Source organism: Chironomus tepperi, unplaced genomic scaffold (assembly GCF_022539635.2).
Source record: "Chironomus tepperi strain 1889 unplaced genomic scaffold, CSIRO-AGI_Ctep_v1 contig_418, whole genome shotgun sequence".
NCBI lineage: Eukaryota > Metazoa > Arthropoda > Insecta > Diptera > Chironomidae > Chironomus > Chironomus tepperi.
The window spans coordinates 597,193-624,755 of NW_027226540.1; the positions used below are offsets into that span (position 1 = coordinate 597,193).

At 32.6% G+C, this 27,563-nt stretch overlaps 1 protein-coding gene across 1 annotated transcript in view; it reads right to left on the reverse strand.

Annotated features, from left to right (window-relative positions):
* Positions 1 to 27,563, reverse strand: part of LOC139097260 (monocarboxylate transporter 1-like) — a 203,102-nt gene that overhangs the window by 108,804 nt on the left and 66,735 nt on the right. The window contains exons 4-6 of the mRNA XM_070649049.1: positions 8,037 to 8,170; positions 7,199 to 7,217; positions 7,006 to 7,134 (exon numbers count right to left, since the gene is read on the reverse strand). Coding sequence (XP_070505150.1) covers positions 7,006 to 7,134; positions 7,199 to 7,217; positions 8,037 to 8,170 — 282 coding nt within the window. The remainder of the gene's footprint in view (positions 1 to 7,005; positions 7,135 to 7,198; positions 7,218 to 8,036; positions 8,171 to 27,563) is intronic.

The following is a 27,563-nucleotide window of genomic DNA, read 5'->3' on the forward strand; positions in this document are numbered from 1 at the left end:
TTTTTTGCATAATTGCTTCATATTAATTTGGTTGATATTTTGTGAGACCAATAAAAGTAATTTTAAATTTTGAGGTGAAAATTCAACAAATTGCTCATTTATGAAGCTTGAATTATGTACTTAGTTGGACAATTTGCTCGTTTATGAAGCATAAATCATAACGTTAATTGCACGATTTGCTCGTTTATGAAGCTCAAATGATGTCCTTAGTTGTACAATTTATTAGATTATGAACTGTGCTGGGTGTAGTTTTGAGGTCTTTGGGACATAATATGTATCTACTGCTATGTAACTAGGTACATTTAAGGGTACATCAGGTCTTATGACGTACCCGTGTCTTGGAAATGTGCAGGGCATGCAAGTTATTTAGATTTCACTTTAAACTCTAGGACTAATTGGTGTACTACAACAGATTGTTAATCGCAGTGCTCTAGCTCATAAGGCTAGATCCTTCAAGCATATGAAGCGTAAATCACGTCCCTAGAGGAATATGCTCAAGATTTTTGATAAGGTGATTCATGTCCAATTACTTTGACACCCTCCTTAGTAACTAAACGTATAAAACATACAGCAAACAGCTTTAAAATCCATAACTCACGCTGCAAAACAGCCTAACGATCAGAGGAAAAACCACCTTCTGTCCTTTGCATAAATACAGCCATAAATTTTGTTCCATATTTTCGCTTTTTATTCAACATTGTTGCCATGCGGTAATATAGCTCTCTTTCTCTCACAAAAAACGATCACTTTGTTGTTTATCATCTGATGTGGTTGACGGAAAAAAAACCAGTTTGAAATTTTGCCGGTTAACAGTCATGTGAAGAATTAAAAATTATGGCATGTTTATTGACTTACCTAATTTCTAATTCCATTTTTATACTTTTTCCATAAATTTCAAGATCGTATGATTGTAAATGAGTCTTGTGACTACTTTTTAACGATACAGCAACATTTTATTTTTAGAACTTGAGAATTTTCCTTACCTTAGCAACAAATCTCTCTCATATAAATAAAGCTATTGATTTATTCAAATATTATTTTTATGCTAATCAGTCACTTTTAGTGAGTATCGACTTTGATGATTGAGGATTTATCATCAAATAAGTGTTATTGCCTTTGCGGAAGGTATTTTATGTGTTGTTATGAAATGTTTAATGGCTTCTTTTGGGTATGTGTCTCATTTGACGTACCCGAGGAACACAAATGAAGAAGGCTCAGCTGCGGAGCTTTGAAGGCTCAGCTAAACCTCTTGTACCAACATCAAATAGAAGCCGCCTATTATTGACAGCCTTATGGACGCAAAACAAAGGCGGCTTCCATTTGGAAAGGGTTTAATGGAGCCTTAAATGCTCAGTAGCTGAGTCTTCTTCATTTCTGTCCCTCGGGGTAATTAGCCAAATTTAAACAAAAATAAAAGCAAATTTCTTTTTAAAAATAGTAATTAGTCAATCAGTTCTAAGCTTATTTATCAATATCTCTGTCATTGATTAAATTTAAAAGGTTCTGTAGCTTACTAATAAATTTCTCGGAAGGATGGTTTGACCCTTTTTCGGAAAATCCCGATTTAATTGAAGATTTACTTCCAAGAATATTGTAAGACTTAATATTGAGAATCTGTAGCTTTTGTAGGATACACATGTAGCGATGCTTACAATTAACTTATATAATTTTCATATTCATCTTCCTATTTCAATTTTCTGTGTTCTACAGACGATTTCAATAGTTGTATGACATTTTTGTTGCATTTTAAAGCAACTACTATGGAAATTAATGCAATAAAAATTCTAATGAGGGAATATAATTAAGGAACAAGTGACGATACTTCTATTTGTAGCACTGTTACTAACTAGAAAATGTAGGCTGCAATAAACCAGTAAATACTGGAATGCATCTGATCATGTACGTATTCAATTCTAGAATTCCTGAATTTTAAGGAAGTAGTCAAGTTATATAATCAGGTTACAGAACATGTAATATTTAAATTAAATGTCAATATGCAGTGCTTGAAAAAAGTTGAGGTAGGCTTGATGTTCGTCACGTAGGCATTAGTGAATAAATTTGTAATGGAGACTTAAAGGATCCGATGTATCTTTATTTGTGTAGCTTCTGAGACGATGACGTTAGAAATGCATTCAATATGACGTATCCATTTCCTTTCAAGTCCCTTTAAGTTGTCATTGTTGTGTCGCTCGGGTTAGCAACTCAATTCTAAATAATTTGAGAAAATCTGATGGCAATTTAAAGCCAAAATTTCATCAGAAATCAATTAAGTCATATCATGACACAAAACAACAAACAAATCCGATAAACCCAATTTATCATGTTGACTTCTTATTCAAGAAAGAAATTTAAATGTTAATTCGTTTAAATATCTAGTCACAATATCCAGAAAAAGTTTCCAAGTTTACAAGTTTTGTTAAAAAAATCCAATATTTTATGTCAATATATTTTTAAAAATCTAAGAATTTTATAATTATGGATGAATAACATCAACAAGATTATTTTTCTGAGAATTTTGTATTGATATTTACAGCGCGAAGAGAATCGACAGAGAAAAAATATCGAAAGATATCCTTACACCATATTGTGAAAATATTGAAATCAGGTCTGGATTTCGCAAGAATTTTATAAAATTCTAATTTTGTACTGTGAGGGAGAAGTGACGGCTTGTATTCTTGAGGAGAGAGAGGGTGAGGTACCTAAGTACTAAGTATTGTTTCTCATAGCCTGTTGCTTGTTGACAGGTAAGTGTCAGATTTTTAATCTGTGTTTTTAAAGTAAATTGTGGAATAAATTCGAGCGACACAAAATGAAAAAGGCTTTGATAAACCTCTGTTATTAGCACCAAATGGAAACAGCCTAAATTTGGCAGACATTTCATTTGTGTCGCTCGGGAAAGTACATATGGGATCCAATTTCCATTTTGATGGACTTTAAAAGTGAATAAATCCAAAACTACTGTTAATATGATTACTATATCATTTTTGGATATGTAGAGCAATACGGAAGACTCTTTCATATAAAACTTATTTCTTGCTAATTTTATCATAAATTCTTATGAATTAAGACTATAGTTTCCTGTTCCTGTTTTCATTAGAATCTAAGCAAATACAAAACTTTTAATATTTACAGAATAAACAGACTTTATCCCAACAAATCCATTATCCAAGATTATATTCCTACCTTTAATATCACAAACTCATCTTGAGGGAATCTTAAACATCAAAATCCCATAAATACCTCACAAAATTAAACTTTGACCTGCTGTTCAAGCCACAAAAATATCTTAACATAAGTTTTATCGACTTTTGTTAACCCAAAACTATTTACAACACTGACTTTTTCCATAAACATGTTTATGATTATCATGAAGCAAGTCTTGTATGTATAAGTAAATTTTATATATATGAAAAAGTCTATCGGAAATGTTTTGACATTCGCTCCATTGAACTGAGGATTACAGAGCAAAGTTCTCATAATTTATGGCATGTACATTTATGTATTAAACAGGTCATATGCTTAGGTCATTCAGGAACGAGGAAATATGAGAGACAAGATGGAAATAATGTTTTTTTTACGCACAAATTTTCGTTTTTACAAATCTTCAAGATGTCGCACCTAATTTATGTCTCATCTTCAGTATGTCTTAATGAAACATTATTAGATTCCTTCTTTTTTGTTGCTGCCTCCTTTGCCTTATTTATACAAAACATAACATCCCCCATACCCCTCTACATTCCAAACTTGAACTTGATGTAATTGAATTTTCTTACCTCAAAATGATATGCGGAGGTGATATTGACACAAAGTGCCAAATTCATGTCATGAACAAATAATAAAGTAGCTAAACTTATTGCTTAATTATATCAAATCAGATATTTTCTCGTTTTGAGTCTATGCATGAAGGTTATATAAATATTTATAACAAAGAATTTTTAAATTTCCTAGAAGGAAAACAGATTATGGAGATTGAAATGAAGAGGATGTTTGTATTGACAGTTTTGAATTACAAACAAAATCTTGATTTTGCTTTGACATTGGAAAATGCTTATTTTGATTCAGGTTTATGAAGGAAAAGAATAAGCTTGGCATGTTATTGAACAAGATTTGGTGTACTTTGGATATTAAGGAACTTTGTTTTTATAATCACCGGATTTTGAAAATAAAGGATCAACTGAATATCTCCTTACTAGAACCATGCTCCGACTTGGAACCAACTTGGAGCCTAGGCTACTACAAAAGGCTTTCCATCTGACTCTATTGCTGGCTACATCACAAAGCCAATACAAATGCTCGCATTACTGTTCTATGCTATGCTTTTTAGAGCACCATGGCACCTTTTTCCTTGTGAATTCCAGCCAAGGATGTTGAAACAAATTTGTATGACACTAGATATCCAAGTCTACTCTAGCATTATATGGAGTCGAGTCAACTTTCCATATAAAATTCTAGTTCGAACTTATTCAGTGCTTCCGAAGTGTGTGACCTATCCATCCATACATTCGCTTGAGTACTTCCCAATTATGGTCTTCCTGACTAGCTCTTTTTATTAAGGCTTGGTTTGATGGTCGAATCAGCTGGATCACAAGTCCACCAGATTCTGAGAATCTAAAGCTGCTGTTCACAAAAATCCAAATTTTTTGTTGTCTCTCTGTAGCAAGGTTTAGCAACAATGAAGCAACATTGACTAAACCCATGCATTGAAGATTTTCATCTTTAACTTCTCATGAAGTATCTATGAGAAAAATTACATTTAAAATCTCTTTGATCAAGCAACTAAAGCTTTACAAGAATTCTTTTTATAGCTCCACACGCTGAAAGTACCTGCCAGTTGCAAAATTTCCATTAACGTTAATAGAAACAAAAAGTATGTTTTTAGCAAAGTTATTAAAATTCTCGTCAGTTTACTTTCCTGACATCATCCGGCGCAAGGATTAAAAATATAAAATTAAACAAAAAATAGTCTCTTTCAACATCCATCAAATGCACAAGGCATTATTTCCTCAAAAACACAATTTCGTCCATCAATCACTTAGGAAATGAAGAATAGAAACTTTTTTTCTTATGTAGAAAGCAATTTCACAGCTTGAAAGGAAGAAAAAAAGAAAACAATCAAGAATTGAAACGGAAGTAACAAGTAAATAAGTAAAACACAAGTGGAATAAATAAAAATGTGTTGAAGTAAAAACTTAATCAATTTTCCTAAATGACACATCACTTTTTCTCGCATTTATTCTCATTTTTATGCCTTTACCCGTACGTAAAGTAGACATATAGAGATGTTTATAGGATTATGTATATAATCTAACAGCATCTGTAAATATTCATTGCCTAGAATGTACACAAATCCTCTCATCTATGCATTGTATAAACATAAAAATGTTGCTCTTTTTTTTGTGTGTGCTTGCTTCTTTGTAAGCAAGACAGCTTCCTTTTTTTTCTAGGAAAAACTTTCATCTCTTTTCACAAAAAAAAGAAGTAAACTTTCCTACTTTTTTGTGTTTGCTTGCCATTTCCATCTTCTTCAATCTCACTATAGAAAATATTATGTATATAGCGCACAAAAAAAGGAGGAAAGGATGAGATGGGAAAAAAACAACAAATTGTTTTGATAAAGTCAGTTGTGTATTTTTTGCTGTTCTTTACAACCCGCAATGTATACATATTGTTGGTTGCAGTGGATGATACAACATGTGTGATAATAATAGAACTGGTTCACTATGAGCTTCAGAGGAAAAAGTAGACAACTTGAGTGACAACTATGAGCGGATATCAGAAGGCGCTTAATTTTGTGGGAAAGGATGGAAAGTTTGTGAAGAACTTAGATAGTAGTGCACTTGGCATTTGGAATTGGCAAGTGGTAGCGAGCTGCAGGACTAGTTTTTGATGCTTTTTATCTGAAATCATGGCTCAAAATTGATCCGTTCAGTCAGCGTAATAAGTAAGTAAAGTATCACAAAAGTACTAAGTTCCATATGCCCTTTTATTTTACATCCACATGTATTCAAGATTCCAAAGGCTTAAATCTACGGATGTTATGTTGCGCAACAGCAAAAAATTCAGCATTTATCCAGGATCAGAACTCCAAAGTAAAGTATTGTCTTTCATCAAAAGCTCAGGAATTAAACTGTTCCATATAGAATGCTTTCATATAAAAGCCCTGCCAGACATTTATGGAGCAAGCTCAGAGATGCTTGAATTGCCTTCAAAATTAAATTGAAGTTCAAAATCAATGAGTATACTCACCCAAATTATCAACTCATGATATTCATTCAATAATTTTGAGAGCATACTCATGGGCATGCTTCTTGTTTGTTCGAGTAGGAAATTGTTCTTCACCCCAAAAACATCCATTTGACTAAGCCTTCGCATCTATTCCTTTTGTTATCTTCTAACTACCTTTTTTAGATTCCTTGAAGGCACTGACACAGCAGTATCAATTTAAACCTCATTGTCAATCAGATTAAACGGAGAAAAATCCTAAAAATAAAGTATTCCTATATCTATTTTTCCAAGAATTTCACACATTCTCTGCAGCTTACAGAACAAAATCCCTAAACATCCAATATTTCACCATTTCAAACTTTACAAAAGCCCATAAGAATGAAAAATAAAAGCACAATAGTCTTAAAGCCATATAAGATATTCTAGCTCAATTCTAGCTTCATGTTTCATTTCCAACAACAATATCTATTCATGTGGTATACAATGAGACGAGGTAGAGTGATAAAAAGAAGAAGCATAAAAAAAATGTTACAGGAGATTTTTTGTGACACACAAGAGGATCAAATGAATGAAATGTTGAGGCATCACATATAAAACCCCACCTTTTTCACTTAATTTTTACCACACATTTTTGTTACTTTAAACATCATCATACATAGTCATGTTAAAGGTTGTTTTCATCACTCGGTTGGAATTTCCATAAACACTTCCATTTATGTTATTTTTATTCATTTGGTTGACTTCGAATAGAAAATATAAAGGAACTAAAAATGCACTCACTTGTTTCCATTGCCACATCTTGTCCTAGATGCTTAATTGCATAAAGCAGTAGAAAGCCATAGGACAACTGGAATCCCGTCGTTAGAATGTGTGCTAAAAATGCAACGCTGCACACGATCCAACCCCAATCTGTTTGTGGTAAAATGGTGTGAAATTAAACGGAAAAAAAATCTGGGAAGTGTTATGCTTTTACCTCCGTCTGGGTAGTAATGCTGGAATGAGAAATTAATATAAATTAAATTTTATAGATAGGAGCTATGCTGTCAATATGGGCATTTGTTTTATTTGACTTGGGCGGCTATTGCTCAATAATTCTTGCATTTAAAAGCCTCTTGATAAATAATCTATTTTTGAGACATAGTCTAGCTGGAAAATGAGAATGATAGATGCTTTCCGCTATGTGGGGCCCTTAAATACACTTCAATGCATTCCTTAAACGATGAATTATTCCTAGACTATTTTAATTAGATTTTATAGTTCGATTCAGAGTTTCCAGAACTCCAAAAGTCCCAAAAGGTGCCTAAACTGGAGTCCGGACTCGAAAAAAGTTTGTACAATGAAAAAACTTTCACATTTGAGTCCCACAAACTCTAGTTTTAGGCAGATCTGCTAAAATTTATTTTAACACATTTCACAGACTATAGCACAGAATTTGGAATCTTGTCACGGGAAATTCTATTAAATTGAAGAATTATATCCAATTAGGGCGGGTCACTAACCCCCCTTAGCGGTAAATTTACCATATTTGTTACTATCCCACATACTAAATCACAGTCTATTATTTTATCAACCTTTTATTTCTTTCCTAAATCACATCTTCAGATTCTATAAGAATCAAGTTACTCCTATGCTATCAAATTCTTAAATTTCTACCTTAACCTAAAAATATCTTTAATAACAAGTCATCAGACTAAAGCAATTTTATTCACACAATTTCCCATCTGCAAACAATTATAGAATCGAGCAAAGTCATCGCATTTCCCCAGTCAATTATCACAATTATTTTTTTCTATTTCCATTTAATTTCTTACCTGTCTAATAGCATTAGCGTCAACGCCAGAACGTCTTAATCCCGGGATTGTATGATGAAACCTATTAAAGTCATGCTCTAATAGTGTTGGACAGTCTTCTTCCTCATCAACGAGTCTCGTATTGGCATCGAAGCCTGCAAAGGACATAGCTTTAATTAGTGACAACATAATGTAATTTTATTTTATTTTTTTTAATGCCTGCATCGATTTTTTTATCTCCATCTCCCCATTTTAAACGCTTTAAATATAAATTAACTTGCATTTGCAGGCGATTAAATTTTTTAATTAAATTATTTATAAAAAAAAGGACATTGAGATGATACAGCGATATGTACGAGCAGGATGCGGTTAAGCAATAAATTTTTTTATTAATATTTAATAAATTTTAATTTTTATAATGGCTCGTTCCGGTAGGATAATTTTTATATCGCAAGTTTAAAGCATGAATTGTGAAATGCCTGAAGTGTCGAAATTGTAAATAATTGCACTTTTTGTGAGTGAATTTTTAATATGGGAACGTTCGGAAATTACGTATGGCTAAAAATAGCATTTTTGGAAAACTCTTTATTACTCTTGACCAACTGTAACGTTTTTTAGCACAATCAAGAACCTATATGTCAACTTCCAAGCAAAATTGCAATCCTGCCTCTCCTCCTCCTTTGCCTACTTACTTACTGTTACCATGTTCGTATGTGGAACTTGGATTACAACAAAAAGCTTTACATCTGACTCTGTTGCTGGCTTTGTCTCCTGTCTCCTTGTTGAAGACTCTGTTTAACCTCTTATAAAGAACCAGTGTATTGGGTAGGAACCAATCACACTATACCATAAAAAGTGCCGCAGATAGGTCAAGCTTCGCTTTTATAAATGCAGCAATAGAATAAAATTTAGAAATTGTAAAAATTATTCTGGGCAAGCTTAGTTTTGCTGGAAAATCCTAAAAACTTTCCAATCTGAACAGATTCAATACATTCACACTTGAAAATGGTGTCCATATGGGCGCCAAACGGTGTCTTCTATAAGGTGTTAATGAAAGAGGTTAAGCGAAGCCTTAAAAGCTCCGTTTCGGAGCCTCCTTATTTCGCGTCGCTCGAGAAGAAACATGTGTTTCTGTGTCAGCAGTGACAGTATCTGTCTATCCTCAAAGCGTTACTTAATTTCCAAACCATTCCAATTGCCTGATGCATCTTTTAATGATTACATCAAAAAGTCATGATTGTGTTTAATTTCGGATGCATAAGCCATAAAATCCAGTTCAGAGGAGAAAGAAAGAATATAGTTAGCAACCAAAAAACTGTTCTCAGTGGAAAGTTTTCGGATCATTATTGTCTTCTTCTTCATTCTGTTTTTGTAAAATAACCAAGCACAACATATAAAATTTAAAAAAATGCAAATGAGATTTTGCTCAGCAACAACTTTTTTATAGGGTTTTAAAAAGTTTCTGGTAGTTTGTTTGTGAAAAAAGATGTAAAAATTAAGAAAGGTCGTTTACAGGTTTCATTTTCTAAATTTATTACTTAATTCATCACTAATCTATCCTAACCGATTTAATAGTGCCACTTTACATATAAAGTTGTTGTTTTTTGCATAATTATTTTTTTATTCCTTAATTAATAAATGTCGTCAATGGAAATTTTTTGTTGCTTATTATCATATGGAAGGTTCATGACTTGAAGATCTTCATCGTATTTTTTATAGATAAAATGCAAATTCATTATTGAGGAAGTGATCGGTTCTGTTTAGAAGCTATAAAGTTTTTGATCTAATCATTGACATTTTGCAGTCAAGAATGGAACAAGCTTGATGTTATATAGGTTTAAAAATGCAAATCTTTGATTTTTATCAGCAATATCATAAAATTAATAGCTAATATGTCGACTTAGAGCCACTCTATATTAAGAAAGTCTTAGAAATATCCAGAACATCTTGCATATGAAATTTAAAAATATCTTATGAGCTAATGCAGGAGTTCAGAAGAATTCTTCGTTCTCTCAAATCAAAATGATATAATAAAATTGTTGCAATTCTGATTAAACAATAATAATGGCAATTGACCCACATTGACATACGTGCATTGGCAATAAATCCCTTAATAATTTTGATTATTTTTATGCTTTTTTACTAGAGCTCGAAGTTGACTTGAATTTTATCTCTACTCGAATAACATAAATCGGTTAATCAATCAAGAATCTGGAAGGAAACTGTCGGTAGATACAGTATTGCAATTGGTACTGCAAATTAATACATATGTCAACGATAGAGCCAGGTTTAGGCGCTATCTGAGGTAGACAATGAATCACAATTGATCTGTACAGCCAGTCAAGGAAGCTGATAAGATCAAAAATCTGGAACCAAAACAGTGTGACCTTGACTTAGTGCTATATTAGGTTTGAATCCGGCATCATGTCAGGGTAACGTCGATCTGATGCCAGATTTCGGATCAAATAATCGACTTGTGCTTTTGGGATTAAGTCAAATCAATTTTTATATGGATTCAAGTCGACTTTTTCAAACAAAATCTAAATCGACATCGAACTCTGTATTTAGCACCTCCAAACAATTTAAATAACAAATAAAGCCTAACAATTTATTTTCACAATATTTTCATCATAACACTTCAGAAATGTTGACAATTTTTAGGATTACACCTGTTTTATAATTACTATTTCTATCTAATTTAACAATGATTAATAAAAGTGTAAACAATGCAGAAGCTCTAGGCAATTGATTTGAAATTTTCAAATTTTATTTGATTATTGTAACCACAAAATATAATATTCATCTATTCTACACATAATTTAATTCCAATTATTTATCATTTTACAATTCTGATGATACAGCTCATTTATGCGGTATTATTATGATATCAATTTCACGTATGAATGCAATCGAATTCTCATTGTAGCACCTTCGAACAAAATGTATGGAAAATTTTTCATTCAATTGAGCATTTAGATTGTAGACAATATTTTTATTCTGCGAGAAAAGTAGAAAGGAAATTAAAAAAATAAAAAGAAAATTTCATAAAAAGAAGAAGCTTCTCAATTGAAAATAGCAATATTTATGTTCCATGAAATAAGCTTGAGATAGCAAATCGCTTTTATTTCTCTTTCTTTTCTATGTATGAGACATAAATAAATTTATGTTGTGTATTATTACTAGAAGATGAATCTGTAATGCATGACAGAGAGTGAACAGCATACGTTACAGTTGATTGTGGCAGGGAAGTATTTGGAAATGGTAAAGAGATCTCATATCAAAACTTGAATCCATGACTTTAGATTGACAACAAACTTACAAAAGACCGAACTGTACAAATTAGAGAAGTCCCGCCTAGGCTCGGTAAAAGATTCGATCGGAAACATAAGCCTACATTTCCGGCATTTTACATGCGGAGGCCTACAGTTTTTGGTTGTACCTTATGTGCGAACTTTATGGGCGAACCCTAGATTGTAGTCTGGAGAAACCTATGTCAACTAAAGAATTTTGTCCAAAGAAGGAATAACCTGAAATTCCTCAGGTTATACTCCTGTTTGAAAGCCAGATATAGGCACCTTACCAAAAATGTTAATAAATGTATCCGTGACGGAATCTTAAAGGAGTCGAAGCAATACTCCATTAAATTTTTCAAGCTTGGGAAGGAATAGAATTCAAAGTCACTATGTATCTTTAATTTTTTTTTTTCACGAATCATCGTTATTGATGTCATTTGCACCAAATTCATTACTCAAGAGTGATACAACGACTCTAACATCCCTTCCTTTTCAACTCCACCCCTGAGCTAAAAAACAACTTTCATTTGTCAAATATGATTGAATATTCGCATGACTGCATTACAGATAAAAATTGCAAAAAAGAAAACTGAAACTACAGCATATCTCATCTGTTTGACAAATTGACTTTTCCACAGAACACAGCAGATCAATATAGAAAATTATTATAAAGACATACATACGTGCAACAGAACAAGTGATTGTACAAAGAGATGAGACATATCAGCGTGGAAAAGCTCCTCTTTTTTATGATTCACATGGGAGATAGAATTGTAAACCTCAGAGCATGAACATGATGGAAAATGATGACAAGGGAAAACATTTTCCTTGCCAATTCTTCCTTCATTTCGTCACTTTACTATCATCTAGATTGTTTTTCTTCTTTCAATTTATAAAAATAATATATATCCTAACATACAATGTTAAACTGTCCTAGATGTAGTAATACAACAACAACAACAACATACACTTCGATTCCCTTAAGATTACAATCAGGAAATGAAAGTGTGAAGCAAAAGAAAAGAAGTTCTCATGTATTATTTATGTCATGTAAATCGGATATTGTATTTTTATTGCATGGCTCATTCCAGTATCAGTTTTTCTTTCTTCTATTGGCTAACAAAAGAAAAATCCCTAGGAACCGTCATTAACATTGGATCACTTCTGGCATACGATCAATTCAATATACATTATGTGCTCATGAATTTTGTCCTTTAGTTCACAATGAGGTGTCTATAGATAGTGTTTAATCGTTTGTGGGGATGAATTAAGTTTGAAATGGTTTGGGTTCAGATTAAAGCGCATTTAACATAATCCGGATTTCAAATCAATCTAATTGCTGGATTGAAGTAGCAAGCATTAACAGGAACACCTGTTTGTTACTTGTTTGAATTGTCCTTGTCACGGCGACGAAGCGTCGGTATACTTAGAGTCAATCCGAGCGACACAAAGCGACTTTCCGTTAAAACGGAGACTTAGCGATGCCCTAGCGAACTGGCTGGCTGTGTTTGGGCAAGTGGAAGCTTATTGGGGTATTTGGTTATTTTCACCATGTCTGCCATTTAGTTCTCAGTATCTCCACAGCCAAAGTGACAACATAACCAAAGAATCTTTTACAGCTTTCTGATTCCTCTAATACAACTTTGTAGCTTACTTCGATTGGCACTATAAAAAAAACTTTTCGAAAAGCTTCTTGACTTCTTTCCAAGCTTAAAAGTGGATATTTTGAAGAACAAATATTTTCTTTAGAAATTCATCTTATTCACTTTCTTGTTCTTTTCATGCCATTGGCATTATAAATTTCATGGTATGCTTAAGATTCACCATCTGCACTTTATCCGAGAAAAAGATTTATTTATGGATAAATATTCATGCATCATGTAGAGATTTTGTTTTTTCATAAAACGAAAAGCATAAATTTTATGTGTGAATCATTCACATGAGATAATGACTGATGTGTGAGACTCATTGTATGATTTATATCCAAGAAAAAGGATTTTGTCTTTATATTTCCCGAGTGGAACAGGCTGCGAGTAGTCGACTATATGTCTAGTTGTGGAATTGACATTTCATCGCAGGTTCCATTAATGATCAAGAGTCTTGTTTGATAAGAACTCGAAGTTGCATCGAATTCACCTCAAGTCGACTTCAAGCTCTGCATGTGATCGCAGCCTGTCTCTCCTCTGATTCGTCACTCTCTTGAATTCTCTACCTTTATTATTTTTCTTCTTTGTTCACATCAAATCCACTATCATCTATCGTTCTACTGTGGATTATGTGAATAAAGTTTGTTTCTCTAAAGGCATTCATAAAGGTTGCAAACAAAAGGAATCAAATAAAAACAATATTAATATCCCCGAGCGGTTTATTCCTTAGCGACCGTTGAATCAACTGCGTTATTCAGCGAAGTACAAAAAGAAGATCTTCAAAATCCTTTAAAACAATTTACAGCAATTGAGAAGGTTTTCCGAATTTTTAAATACAGGAAGTTTCCTTCATGGTCGACTTAAAACAATCAAACAATGGAAACAGTGTCGGTAAAAGAGTCGGACAAGAATATTTTTAAGGAAGACTTGCTGACTAATTATAATCAGTTTTGTAGAATCAAATTAAAACACTACATGACGTCCAGAAGAAAGTGAGTCTTGACTACAAACTACACCTCCTCTTAGCTACGCCAATCATCATGAGCCAATCGTCTTTCACCTTCCAATTCATCCATAAACAATAAACTAACAAGACTTTTCAATCTGCGAAATACAAACAGACATCGAAAGCTGAGTGAATTTCATTTCAATCCTCGACTTAAAGGATTTTCTTTAAATTCTTGTGGCATTTTACCTCCTTGCATTCTCGTGGTATTTTCAAACCTTCATAAACGACTCTTTTGAATTGACTAAAAGTGAATTTTCATGCCATAAATTTACATTTCAGTGGTTTTCTTTTTTAGACAAATTGAATGCATTTTTTGTGTGTCTGGAATATAAATTTTTTGTATAAAAATATTCAGCATAGAATTTTTGTTAAGCTAAGCATTAAATTCAATTTTCAGCAAGTTTTCCTTTCAAGCAATCAAAAATGGCAACATTAATTTAATGTAAACTCACAGAACGTTGACTTTTGAAAATTGCTCAAAAGTTACACAAGCAGATTCTCTCTTTGCAAAACAATAAAAACAGAAAGTAACTGAAGATATCTTTTCAATTGCTTTGGAATATTTAAATAAGCATCATGACAGAAAGTTTCTTCTTTTTTTGACGTAAAGTACCTATAAGAAAAAAGTTTTATTTGAATATTTAATGACGATATTGAGAATGGTAAAAAAGAAAGAAATGATGAGCTTTAAGCAATAATTTTTTTGCAGAATGCAGCATCAGCCATCTGTGAAAGAGCTCGAGTTTCATTTCTATTCGATTCACTCCAGGGGATTATGAATTGTCAAAGGTAAAACTTTTCAATTGAAGACCACTTGATTCTTCTGATAATACCTTAAAATAAATCTGAATGGGGAACGTTCGAGAATTACGTAACGCTTACGTGGGGAAAAGCCGTTGATAGAAATAGTGTAGTACTTGGTATTGGGAATGGAATTGGCAAAGGAAAGCCAGCGATAAAGCAACTTTTAGACTTCAACTGTGAGAAGCCATGGATCACATAAGATCTGTTGATCTGGACGACCAGCAATGACTGTAAGGGCCGAGAAAAGTAATGTCGTATTTAAGGAGAGGCTCCGTCCCTTGGGAAAGGAGGTTATCCTTCCAGACCAAATTTCGGTTCTTGATTTTGTTCCTAGATAGGAAGAGACGGAATCTCCATTTGACAGTCATTTGGAACCTATCTCGAACTAAAAGCATCCATTTCGACGTCTTGATTATGGTCAAATGACCGTTAAATGATAATTTTTCGAAATATCGTCATATGATGATAATTTTTCGTGGCAAGACGTTGTGACTATGGTTTTCAATTTCGAGATTGAATTATGTTAACGTGCAAGATCAATCTCGGGATTCAGTTCGTTTTAATCCCTTGATACACTCCATTATAAACTTAGGATTGAAAATCCTAGTCGTGATGAATACTTAAACATTGTCATTGTCATGATGTGTCGCTCAGGACACACGGCTTTCAGAATTTATTGAAAATTCGTATAGATTCCATAGATACAGAGTCCACGTCTCCAACATTGTGTCACTCGGGATAGGAGACAAAATTTATTTTATGAATCAAATTTAATCCGCTTATGAAAATTTAAAAGTGCAAAAGTGGTCAGAAATAGTAATTGGAAATAGTATGTTACTGCATTTACTTTGAAAGACTAAAAATGTCATTCTTAAGCTCACAAAACTATCTAATAAATACTGCTCTTGGACTTTTAGTTAATAATGAACTTTTTAAGCCATAATTTAGAGTTCTTTATTCCCATGCCATAAAGTAAACGATTTTAATTGACTTGGACTTGTTCTTTCTAATATTAGCTCCACTTGCCTTCTCAATTATAAAATCTCCCCTATCAAAATCGACTTATTGATATTAAAGCAAGTTGATGGCAAATTAATGTCAAGTCAATGTCTTGTCCTAACGTATGTATTTCTGTCCTTTCTCCAACTTACTATCATTTCAATGTAATTAATAGAAAACATTACAAAATCAACATTGACTCCCTGAAAATTTGACTCTGAAATTAAATTAAACAACTCAAATTCTCTCTATTTACAGTCTATTGACTCTTAAGTTCTCTACAAACACATTTCAAGAGCACTTAAATAACAATGCAAACTTTCCAGCTATCATTTCGAGTTAATTGATTGAAACTGAAGTGAAGAAATTTTCCTTTGAATCGGAATTAATTTACTCTTTAAATATTTGGCTAAAAAGGAAGCAAGGAACAGGAGTAAAAGAAGAAGAAATGGACAGCATTCCTAAATGAATGTGGTAATAGTTTATTTATGGAGCATTTTTTATTGCATCCATGCTCCGAATCATAAAATGACCATAAAAAGTTCGCTTCAAGTTGAAATTGCTTTTTGGAATAAATTCATCCTTTAAAGCATTTGCTGCTGGACTGAAACTGACTTTTTATGATCTGTTAGTAGCCAATGGATCTGATTCATTGGAAATCAAAATTCTATGTCTGAAATAGTTTCTCAATCATAAAAAATATATATTTATTTCTAGGAGAAATTCCTTTGAGATGTCTGATATGATTTGCTAATAAAGATATAAAAATGATTTATGATTTATGTCTTATTGCTCATGTCCATAAACAACTCAAATATCTGACTGAGATTCATTTGATAAGGGGTCAATTGCTTATTTTGTTGGCATGAAGCAGTTGAGAGATTCTGAAGCTGTAAGGGAGAATTTTTGGAAAATTTAAATTGAGACCCGAGCGGCACAATCCAGCGAACCACAAGTCTCGTCGTAAAAATGGATCTAAATCATTACGGTGACATCAGGCCAACTTTACGTCAGATCGACGCGTCGTAGCATTGTCCTAAAGAACAGACTGTGCTGTTCTTCTAAGCCATAGACCCGAGCAACACAAATGTGAAAGGCTCCGTCAAACCTTCTTTATTAATACCAAAGCAGCAGTCAGTTGTCGGAGTTCCGAGGCAGATACTTCTTCATTTCTGTCGCTTAGGAGAAAATGGGTCGAAAAGTCTAATTACAATAACGAAATGACCCCCAAATCGAAGTCACCAAATTCTACAGCATTTGAAATCAAAAATGGCAGTAAATTTGGTTTTTCATCTCTTCAATTCATGTAATGATTTCTCGAGCAATTTGAAAGGAATCAAATAAAATGAGATTGAAATCATTGAACTGAAAATTGCTTCGTTACGTTTCTATTTTTACGTGCTTCTTTTACATCTGCTGACATAGATGTGATAGTATTCATTCTAGTTTATGATCAATGGCACTTTAAGTATCACTTTTTTTATTGTAATGACTAACATATAACAATTTATTATTACTCTTTACTCTACAGAGATGCATTCTAGTTTCGTTTATAGAATTTTAAATTAAATGTTAACCGTACGTCATGAAAATTCATTCATTCATTCATTCAATGATGTTGTTACGCTCTATGATGTTGTATATTAAGCTTTAAAATAAACAGAAATGTGGCAATAAATCTTCTTTACTTTTCACTTGCTTGCACTCACTCACTTTTTTATTCTTGTACCACACAGTAAAACACACTGAACATGCAATAATATAGTAACTGCAATATGTTTTATAGTTTTGAATTAACTATGATGAGTTTGTGCTGTTTGCATATTTTATGTAAATCTCGTCTTTCAAATATATCTTTTTTATATCGTGTTGGTGTCGAGCGTGCCCTTTTTGTGGTTGAATTATTATGGTTTTTTGTGGAAATATTTTGGATTGCAATGATCTCGAGTAATAGAGATAAATAAGGCTCTAAAATGGAGCTTTTTAGAGTCCGCCTCTATTTGAAAGTCACATAACACACGGAAGTGGCTTCTCTTTGTTGTAAATAAATGATTTTCGGGAGAACCCTGAAATCCCGTAATAGAGTTTTCTTAAATTGTGTCGCTAGGGATTAGAAGTTGTACATGATTTAGATTTACTAGCTTTCACACAGGCAGATCGCACTCCATAAAGTGTCAATGCAGGGGCAGAAACACAAGTTTGTTTCACTGTCCTAGGATGAAATTCGCCAAGGAAAAGACGTTATGGAGCTTCCGAGGCAACATGGTGTAGAACGGTTCATGGAGAATGTCAGTTAGAAGCAAAACGAATAATTTGTACAAACTTTATGATAAAGCCGTCAGCAATTGAGTCAGATGGCAAGCCTTTTGTAGTAACCTTGGTACCACATAGACCATGGTTCCAGCAAGTACACAAGTAGATCATAAATGTAGTTTGAAGGAGTTAATTTCTACATTATCTCATTACTCTCTTGTCACCTTATCTAGAGCAGATCCTTTACAATTTTACAAAATTGAAAGAATTATCAAGCTCATTTATCAAAATCTCAAATTCAATTTACATCTTGTTGAGCATCTATTCCCTAGAACTATCATTACTTTAATGCTATCATCAATTCTATTGATGTATTAACACCAAAATACACTCCATCATAAAAAATATTTTACTTGTAAATTTTACTCAATTTTTCATGGCACCATCATAACATTCATCCGATGACTGATGTTGCTGTTGCATTCTCAATGCATATTTCATCTCTTTTCCCTATACTATAGTAAATTTCAATTTTTTTGTGCTCTTCGCCCTTTATTCTATGCTTTAATCGCGTGCAATATTTAACAGATTTTCCAGCGCTTTTTTTGACTCACGTTTGCATGTAGAACGTGGAAATGAATCCTTTAAATTATTTAATTCAGCATCAAAAGGACAAAAACTCATTCACGCTAGATTAAAACAATAAAATTATTGAAGCCTTTTGCCTCGAGCAGTACTAAAATTGAAAAAAATTCAACACATATACGTTAAAAATGATTTAAGAGCCTATGTCTATCCTCACCATCAACTAGTCACATCAGCGTCAATGGGAATGAGAAAAAAATATGTTTTTATGTTGCACGAGCAGACAAAAAGCTTATGTATGCTCTCTCATGTTATGGAAGTTCCCCAAAATATATATTTTTGGACATTCAATTAAGATAATGTGAAAAATTCTTGCTGCCTTTTTTTACTAACTTCTATATATAAAAACATGGCATAAATGGCCATAGATACAAAATAATTTTTCATGTATGGGAAATATATGAGACAGTGGGAATCATATGTGAATGCTTAGAGGCATATTATCTATGTACATGTATGTTGCTTTATAGCAATTTTTGTATGTACATATAATAGATGAATATTAAAAAGGGAGCAAGATTGAGTTACATAAAATGCAAAGCAAAAGCCATTCATGTATGTTAGTTGAAGAAAAATAGCCAGAAGATTTTTAGGGAAATCGTTTTTCCAAAACTTTTCTGCTTAACTTTGCTTTTTATTGAGAATGACAAATTTTATTGAGTTTATATTGCATTATTCAATTTAAAGGCAATATGTACACAATTTATAGTCTGATCAGCTTTGGCCATATAGGAAAAGTCGGTTAATGGATTCAAAACTCGGTTTCAGACCGGATACTCAGATATAGAGTCAGAGTCGGACATAAATTGAATATATTCGGAGCAACACTAGACTAAGTCTGCATTTTTGATCTATTATTATATTTGAGCTTTTCAGGGTTAATTTAGAGTCAATCCGGCTTACGAGTATGATGGTATGATTACAAGCCGCTGAAGACAATCAACAAGACCTGACAATAAAATGCATTGTAGGAATCTAATCAATCTTGTGACCTAGATCAATTTTAAAATAATTAAATTTAAACATAACCAAAATATATAAAGTCAATACTAAAAGCTTTCATCCCTTCATACTGAATATGTGGCCTCAAAATATCATTATATTTTCAGCAATGGCACAAGCACCGACAATATGTTAAAACATTAGCATACATAAAAAGTCCTCCCAAAACATATATTCTCAGCAACATAAATACACATAAAAATATGTTCGCTTCTATCGTCGAGGATATATTCACTCAATTTACGATTGTTCTATGCTGATTTATCATTTTTGCATAGATGTACATGACTGGGACTCATCGAGCCGAGCTTCTGTTTTTTGGTAAATAAATCATAATTTTTAAAAGCTAAATTTATGGCGAATTATGAGACTAACCACATTATTTACTGCTTAATTCTCTACATCTTCATTTATGGATACATCTTTATGACTTCATCTCATCACATCACTAATGAACGAAAATTGAGGAGGATGTACTTTATGGTGACAACAACAATAGAAGGTGCTGTTAAGTGTCGTACATGCTACATTTAAATTCTATTTTTAATTCCTTTCCATTGTCTTTTGTGACGAGTGTCTAATTAAAAGTAGATAAAATATTTTACAGCACCCAAAATTAATGTTGATGAAAGCTTTGTTCATTTACATTTATTTTAATGAGCTTTTAAAGCTTAAAAAGAACAAAAGTAATGACTGTAATTTTAAGTATGATTCTATTGTGTAGGGTGATTTTTTTATGAATAATTGAGGACGTGGGTGGAATTTTGCTGACTGTTCTTGATGCTTGATGAATTTGAAGAGGAAATTTTGGTATTAAATGTAATATTTCTAGATTTAAAAGTTCTTAAGTGAGGCTTTATCGAGGTTTGACTCAAAATCCAACTAAAATGCGCTTAATTCATCAAATCAGCTCACATTTCATGCTCATAACTTCATTTATATTAAAACATTTCTAGTTTGACAAATTTTTGTTTAAACAAAACTTTGCAGTTCAGTTCCGACATAGAAAAATCATATTTTTTCTCTAAAATTGTACATTTTTATTTGAAAAGTTCATTTTTCTGGCAACATAGTATCATTTTATGCACAACTTTTGTTTTATTTGTCAGAAAACTATATTATCATAAATTCTCTATATTTTCAAAGTTTTTTTTGTATTTGTCTTTTTAACAAATTGCTTTTGAATGTCCAGTTTTAAAATAAATGTTGAAAATTGAAACGATTCGTTGACGGTAACTTATCTGATTTGTATATAAATTGAAAAAATATTCGAAATAAGGTCAATATATAAAATTAAATGGAACAATTGGGTGGTGTAGGTCAAGCTTTCTCAACAGGTTGTCCTTATTTTAGAACTTGACCTTAATTTGATTAGATAAGGAGAAGGCTCATGCGTATGCTCACAAAATTGACTATGAGGTGAGTATACTCATTGTCTGTTGTAGGAGCTGGATAATTCTAATATGAATTTGCAACTTTAATTTTCTAATTGTGGCTCAATCATCCTTGAGCTGACTTGATATGAGTTTGATATCCGAGCAACACAACCCATTCCATTTAACCTCCATATGGATGCGGCTACTATTTGTTGTTAATCCTAAGCGACAAAAATGAATAATGCTGCACCACAGATCTTTCAAAATCCTTATGCCTCCCAAACTAAGGCGGTTTCCATTTTGTGATAATAAAAGAGCTTTAACTGAGCCTTAAAATTCCCTGGTAGAGTCTTCTTTATTTAAGTCGCTCGACACAGTATCTCACTTGATATTGGAAATTGGCAGACGTTAGCCACCGACTAATCCAAATTCATTTATCATCTGAAGAAGTTCATGGCTCACAATTGATCTTTAATGCAAACAAAGTAAGTAGAAAGCTTTAAATTTGATTGCTATGTAACTCAGGTTCTAGAAACATTGTTGTCGAACAATTTAAGACAAATAAGATGAACAATCCCACTCAACATTCCACTTTGAGTTCTGCTTCTTATGAATCACAAAAAAAACTCAATTGAAAGTCTTAAAAACTCATTTAAAATCCCACAAAAACCAAAGAAAACAAAACAAAAAAGTCAAGAGAATTTTCAACAAAAAAAAAACTTCAACTCAATCAGAATCGATCAATATCCTCATCAGACAATCAATATAATAACCAAAGTCTATCCCACTCTGTGAAGATATCATATCACAGAAATTACCCCAATTCAAAATCACTTAGAGCTATTGAGAATCACAATGACTTTTTCGAAGACAATATGGCACTTATAAGGGGCCAGTATCTTGAAATGTTTTTGCAAATACAAAACACTCGATAAGTTGATAATTTTGATATCCATAAGAAAAGCACTGTGAAAAATTTCGCCCAAAAAAAATTCTCATCGACGATTATGATAATAAAAAGAAAAACGAAATGGAAATGAAGGGAAAAAATGAGGAAAATTTGAATATTTTTTCTTTTTCAATATGCAAGATATAGAAGCGTGGCATGGGATTTTTTTTTACAATCTGATCCATAATAGCAAATTGAAAGATTTAAATTCAATTGAGAATTTTGAAATCGATTCTTTTTTATTTCCATTTTTTAATCGAAATGGAGAAAGATAAACTTTTCCTTGCATTTTATTAATATTCTAAATGTTTTATAAATTATTATTTTTGAGATGGGGTGGAGCTGTCCAATAATTTCCATATAGCTGCGATGGGAAAATTAAAGATTTTTATCAGTCTGCTTTAAAAAATTCCGAGCGACGAAATTGAAAATTGACAAGCGGTAACAAGTGATAGGGGCAGTTTCAGGCAGCATCTGAGAGAGTGTATGGATCGCAATCGTAACGCCACCGTAACGCTTTGGAGCAAATTCATGGTCCAAAACGTGTACTTCGGAACATTCGTAACACCCTTACCCCCTAAGCGTCACATAACTTCCCAACATCCCCTTATTTCAATTTCCACTAATATATTTTTTACTATCAACACAATAATTTTGCTATCAAACTATGTCAGTATGTCATTTCCCGAAAATTTATGTCTTTAATAATGGTTTCACAATAATCATACAGAAATTGCCATAAAAAATTTATTGCAAATTTTTTTTATTTAATCTTCCACAATTTTCACGCTTGATTTAAAATTCCACAAGCTATTTCCATTCTCTATCATCCACACTCTATGTACCATACTTTCGTCTACTGACGAAAAATAAATTGCAATTGCATTCAACAGAATCGCGTAATAAACCAGCAGTAGAAGTGGTACTAAAACTGCATAATATATTCTGTGCAATCGCACTTTTATGTCATTATAGTAATAAATTTTTCATCTTTTCTGCAATTGTCGGTCGCTTTTGTTGTCATTTCTATAAATATCAATGACAATTTTAATTCTTTTATCAGACTGCTTGGAACTGTGAAAGTTGAGTGAACGTGAATTATAAAATTTAGAAAATAAAGGTTTTGGTTGATACAGAATTTAGTTAATGTGATAGATCCTGCATTTATAGGAAAGATGAGATCGGTAAGATACTAGCACAAATCAGTGACATAGTCATGAATTTTTTGAGATATCAATCCTTTTGGGAGATTTTTGAATATTTTTTCTCAAAAAATCAGAAAAAAATTTCCGAAAATTTACTGTTAGAGATCTGACAATTGCAGTTAAACCCACCCAGAACTCTTCTGTCAAAATAGTTCACAGCATATTAGAATGGTTTTAGTGTTGTGTTAAAATAATCATTTTGTGGTCTAGATATTTTAAGATTGACTTTTCAAAGATAAAGTCGGCAAATTCTGAAATTTTCCTTCACGAGCGACACTAATGATAAAGACTGTGCCATGAGTCTTCGTTCAACCACCATTGACATATGAATGGAACTCGTTTACATGAGGATGTCATGGGGCAGCTATTCGAATGTAACAATGAGGTTGATTAAATTTGGTGGCGGACCTTCCTTCATTTGTCTCTTTCGAGCTCGTATTAAGTCAGAAAAACTAATACTGAGGAGTAAACAGTCACAAAAGGCATCAAAATGTTCACCTTTATATTTTCCAATCAAATCATTTTAAAGCATACTTCCATATTTGCGCCTTAAACGTAGATTATTTGTTTGAAAATCAATAACCATGAGCTTTCAGTTTTACTCAGCTCTGTTGATGTTTTGAACCAGTCATATCACTTTCATCAACTACATCCGACCACAATTAAATGTGGTTTCTACATCATAAGGTTCCAACACTTTCACCTATATAGCAATGTCAACTCAAATAATTGAACCATTTTTCCACCACAAAATTCAGAATAGGCCAAAAGACAAATTGTTCTTCACAAAATATGCACTAAAAATTCCAATAAAGCCAAGCAATTTCTCATATTTATGCTTCAACTATTCCATTGTTTTTGATAGTCAAATATTAATAAATCATTTCCTTTTCCCCGACATCGTACAGTAATAAACAACACAAAAAGTTATTTTTTCTCATTTTTTCTATTATTTTTTTGGCTCTCCTTCGTCCTCTTTAAATGTCATCAATTGACGCACAGCATGAGATGATAATTCTGCTTTTGATAGCACTTCATACAGCATCAATGAAAACTGTCATGGCAAAAAAGTCAAATCACTACGGTAGACTTGCTGATGAGACAAAATATGACGATTCATGGAGTACTAATTATATGAGTGATTGGAGACATGATCATGGAAATGGGGAAGTTAAACAGATTACAATTGAACGAAAAATTCCGGTGCCAATTTTTGTTGACAGAATACGACACGTTCCGGTGGCAATAACGAAGCCAATTTTTGTCGAGAGACCAGTTCCGATTGTACATATTGTGCCACGTTCGCAAAATTATCATCATCATCATTTTACAGAGTATCATCATATGTATTAAGTTAAAGTAATAAAATGAAATTTGTATTGGGTAATAAAAGTTTATATTTGAATAATATTTTCATAAATTTAAGCATTGGATTTAATTGGTTTCAATTAAAGCTGTGGGTATAATGTTTATTTGTCGCATGTTATCTTGTAGCAACCTACAAGCAGTTAAGTCTCTGTGCAGTAATCGGTATATCGCTTGGCTCAAATTTTTACGAAGGTTGTCCACCTCGTCGCCGTGTTGGCAACATTTCAATATGTGCCGATCGGGAAGGTTGTCAGCTCGAATTCTGAAATTTACAATTTTCAGTTTTTTTAGAAGATATATACTTAAACTGTTAATATACGAGACTCAGACTTAATTAGAGTGAATTAAGGACTGGTCAGAAACTTGAAGTAAAGCACGAAAAATCGAAACTTGGTCTACTCGATTGAAGAACGTTACGTTAGCTAAAGTTTATTTGAAACTCAGATTTGAACAAGTTGAACTTTGTGTATGCAAGTGATTTTGAATATCCTTAGACAATCATAAAATATGGCATGTCTTTGTCTAGACATAGATTTTGCATTTTTTCCAAACCTAGCTTAGCTGTTAACACATAGGCAATGGCTGAACAAATGTGGTGTGTAGGTAGTGAATATGCAGATATTTTAGTCTTTACAGGGCCAAGTTCTGGCCTAGATGATGCCAAAACAAAGGCAAATTTTACTATAATGATAGAGCTAAGTACCTCTCCAGATAGTTAATTATATCCGACACCTTTCACCATTTTTAAAGCTATGATTTTCTAAATTTTAATTACTTTAATCTTCGCCTTTTGATCCCCGTTTGTTTTAAACATGCCATCCTGCATGCCATAATGATACCACAAATAAATTGCTATAATTTCATATTTATTAATATATTTACTATATTGATTAATTATCATAGTTTTATAATTAATATAGGTAATTAAAAATAATAATATTAACAAGTAGGTAATCGTAAATAACAATAACGAGCATATTTAACATTGTTAACAATGGAATGGAAATTCAATGGAGCATAAATTATTTTCATGATTTTGGGTAAATTATGTAACATATTAATGTATTAAAAAATTCGGATTATTTTGTTTCTCTTCAACGGAAGTAGGAAATTTTAAAATATTGAACTTCCTAAGTTAATTAATCATCATCTTCCGACATTATTTATCGTTCATAAACATACTTGTATTGATATGTATGTTCATGTTCATTGCTTCCATCGTCTTGAGCTTCAACTTCCGATACAGCATATTGATGTGATGGTGAAACATTGTTATCAGCTGAAGAGGAAATTGGAACAGATGCTACTTCACCTTGATTATAGAAATATTTTGTATCAGGTTGTGCTGAATGTTCATGATATGATGGTGTAGGTTGGGTTGTGTGTGGTGGATGATAACTGAATGTAAATGACTGGAATTTTCCGGAATGATTTTCGGAACTTTGTTGATTTGGCTGAACTTGGCTGTAATATGATTCAAAGCTGTTGCTTGACATATCCTCACTTGATGATGATGCTGATTCTGATGATGATGCTCCTGATGTTCCTGTAACCTCATGACGATTTCCATTTTCATCTACATAATATGGAACTGGAATGTATTTTATCATTTCCTTTTCTGATGTTTTCACATAAAATGGTCTTGTATCGTATTCACCGATAGCTGCAAGTGATGTTGGAGTTGAGTAAAATTCTTGCTTAATATAAGACTCGGCAATTTTATGTGCCGCTGCCATAGCCGTTGGGGTTGGTGATGGTGATGGTGATGGAGTTGAGTGACTAACTACATTATTATGATGCTCATGATGCTCGTGATGTGATTGTGGCTGTTGGGCATATTTACCAATGTAGCTTGTATAATTGCTGTAAAATGGTGATGCCTTAAAATCGAATGACTTTTCTGTAGTCATTGTCATTGTTGCTGGTGTAGAATGTTGATAATGTTGAGCCTGCATTTGTTCAACTGGAACTTGTTCTTTAACATATTTAACGACTGGAACTGGATATGGAACGGGTACGGGCTGTTTAACAGCAACTGTCTTTGTAATTTTTATGACTTTCGGCATATTTTGCTTTGCTGCCATATTACCAAGGTTCACAAATTGTTCGCTTGCCTTTTCTAAGTCGGAGTAATTTTGGTTGACGATAAAATTAAATTGTGGATCGCTTCCATCCTGATGTACGCTGTTGATTTGATTACGTAAATTTTTCGATTGCTGTTGATTGAAGTAATTGAGTTGGTCTTTAAAGGCTTTAGCTTGTTGATTGAATCTATCTAAATCCATGAATGTTGGTGTTGGGGTCGGTGTTGGTGATTGAAAGCCATATTGATTTTGAAATTGCTGATTAGCATTTACATTGCTATTTTGTTGAGGCTGTTGTTGATGGTATGATGGTTGGGGTGTAATATTTGATGGTGTTGCAATTGTCGTTGGTGTAGGATGATTCTGATGCAAGTAAAAGTGTGATTCTGCCCCAAAGCTTTGTTGCTGATTTTGCTGATTATAATGTTGACACTTAATTGCACCAATGAATGATGCAGCAATTAGGACTTGCAAATACAACTAGAAGAATGAATAATAATTGAAATTTAAATTCTTAAACATATGCTTGATATTTTCGAAATATCATGTGAATAATCCTTAATGAACCTTCAATTATTCTGATGTGGTGAGCAACTTTTAATGAAATTCAAATTAAAATATTTACATTGAATGAGAAAAGTTAATAAATTTTGTGTAGGATTGAATAAACACAGAGAAACTTTCAAATATGCTAACATGCATGAAAATGATCATCATAATCTAATGAATAGTTCAACCTTAATTGAGAGATTCTGAATAATTTCATCAGAGACTTCTTAATTGAATTTCAAGTCTATTTATTGAGCTTTAATGGTATTATGGGTTGGTGAGCATGATATTGAGTGAATTTTGAGGATTTTAATGTTCTGGCTTTTAATAATGAATTCAGGTTGAATTGGATCAGATTTCGTTTAT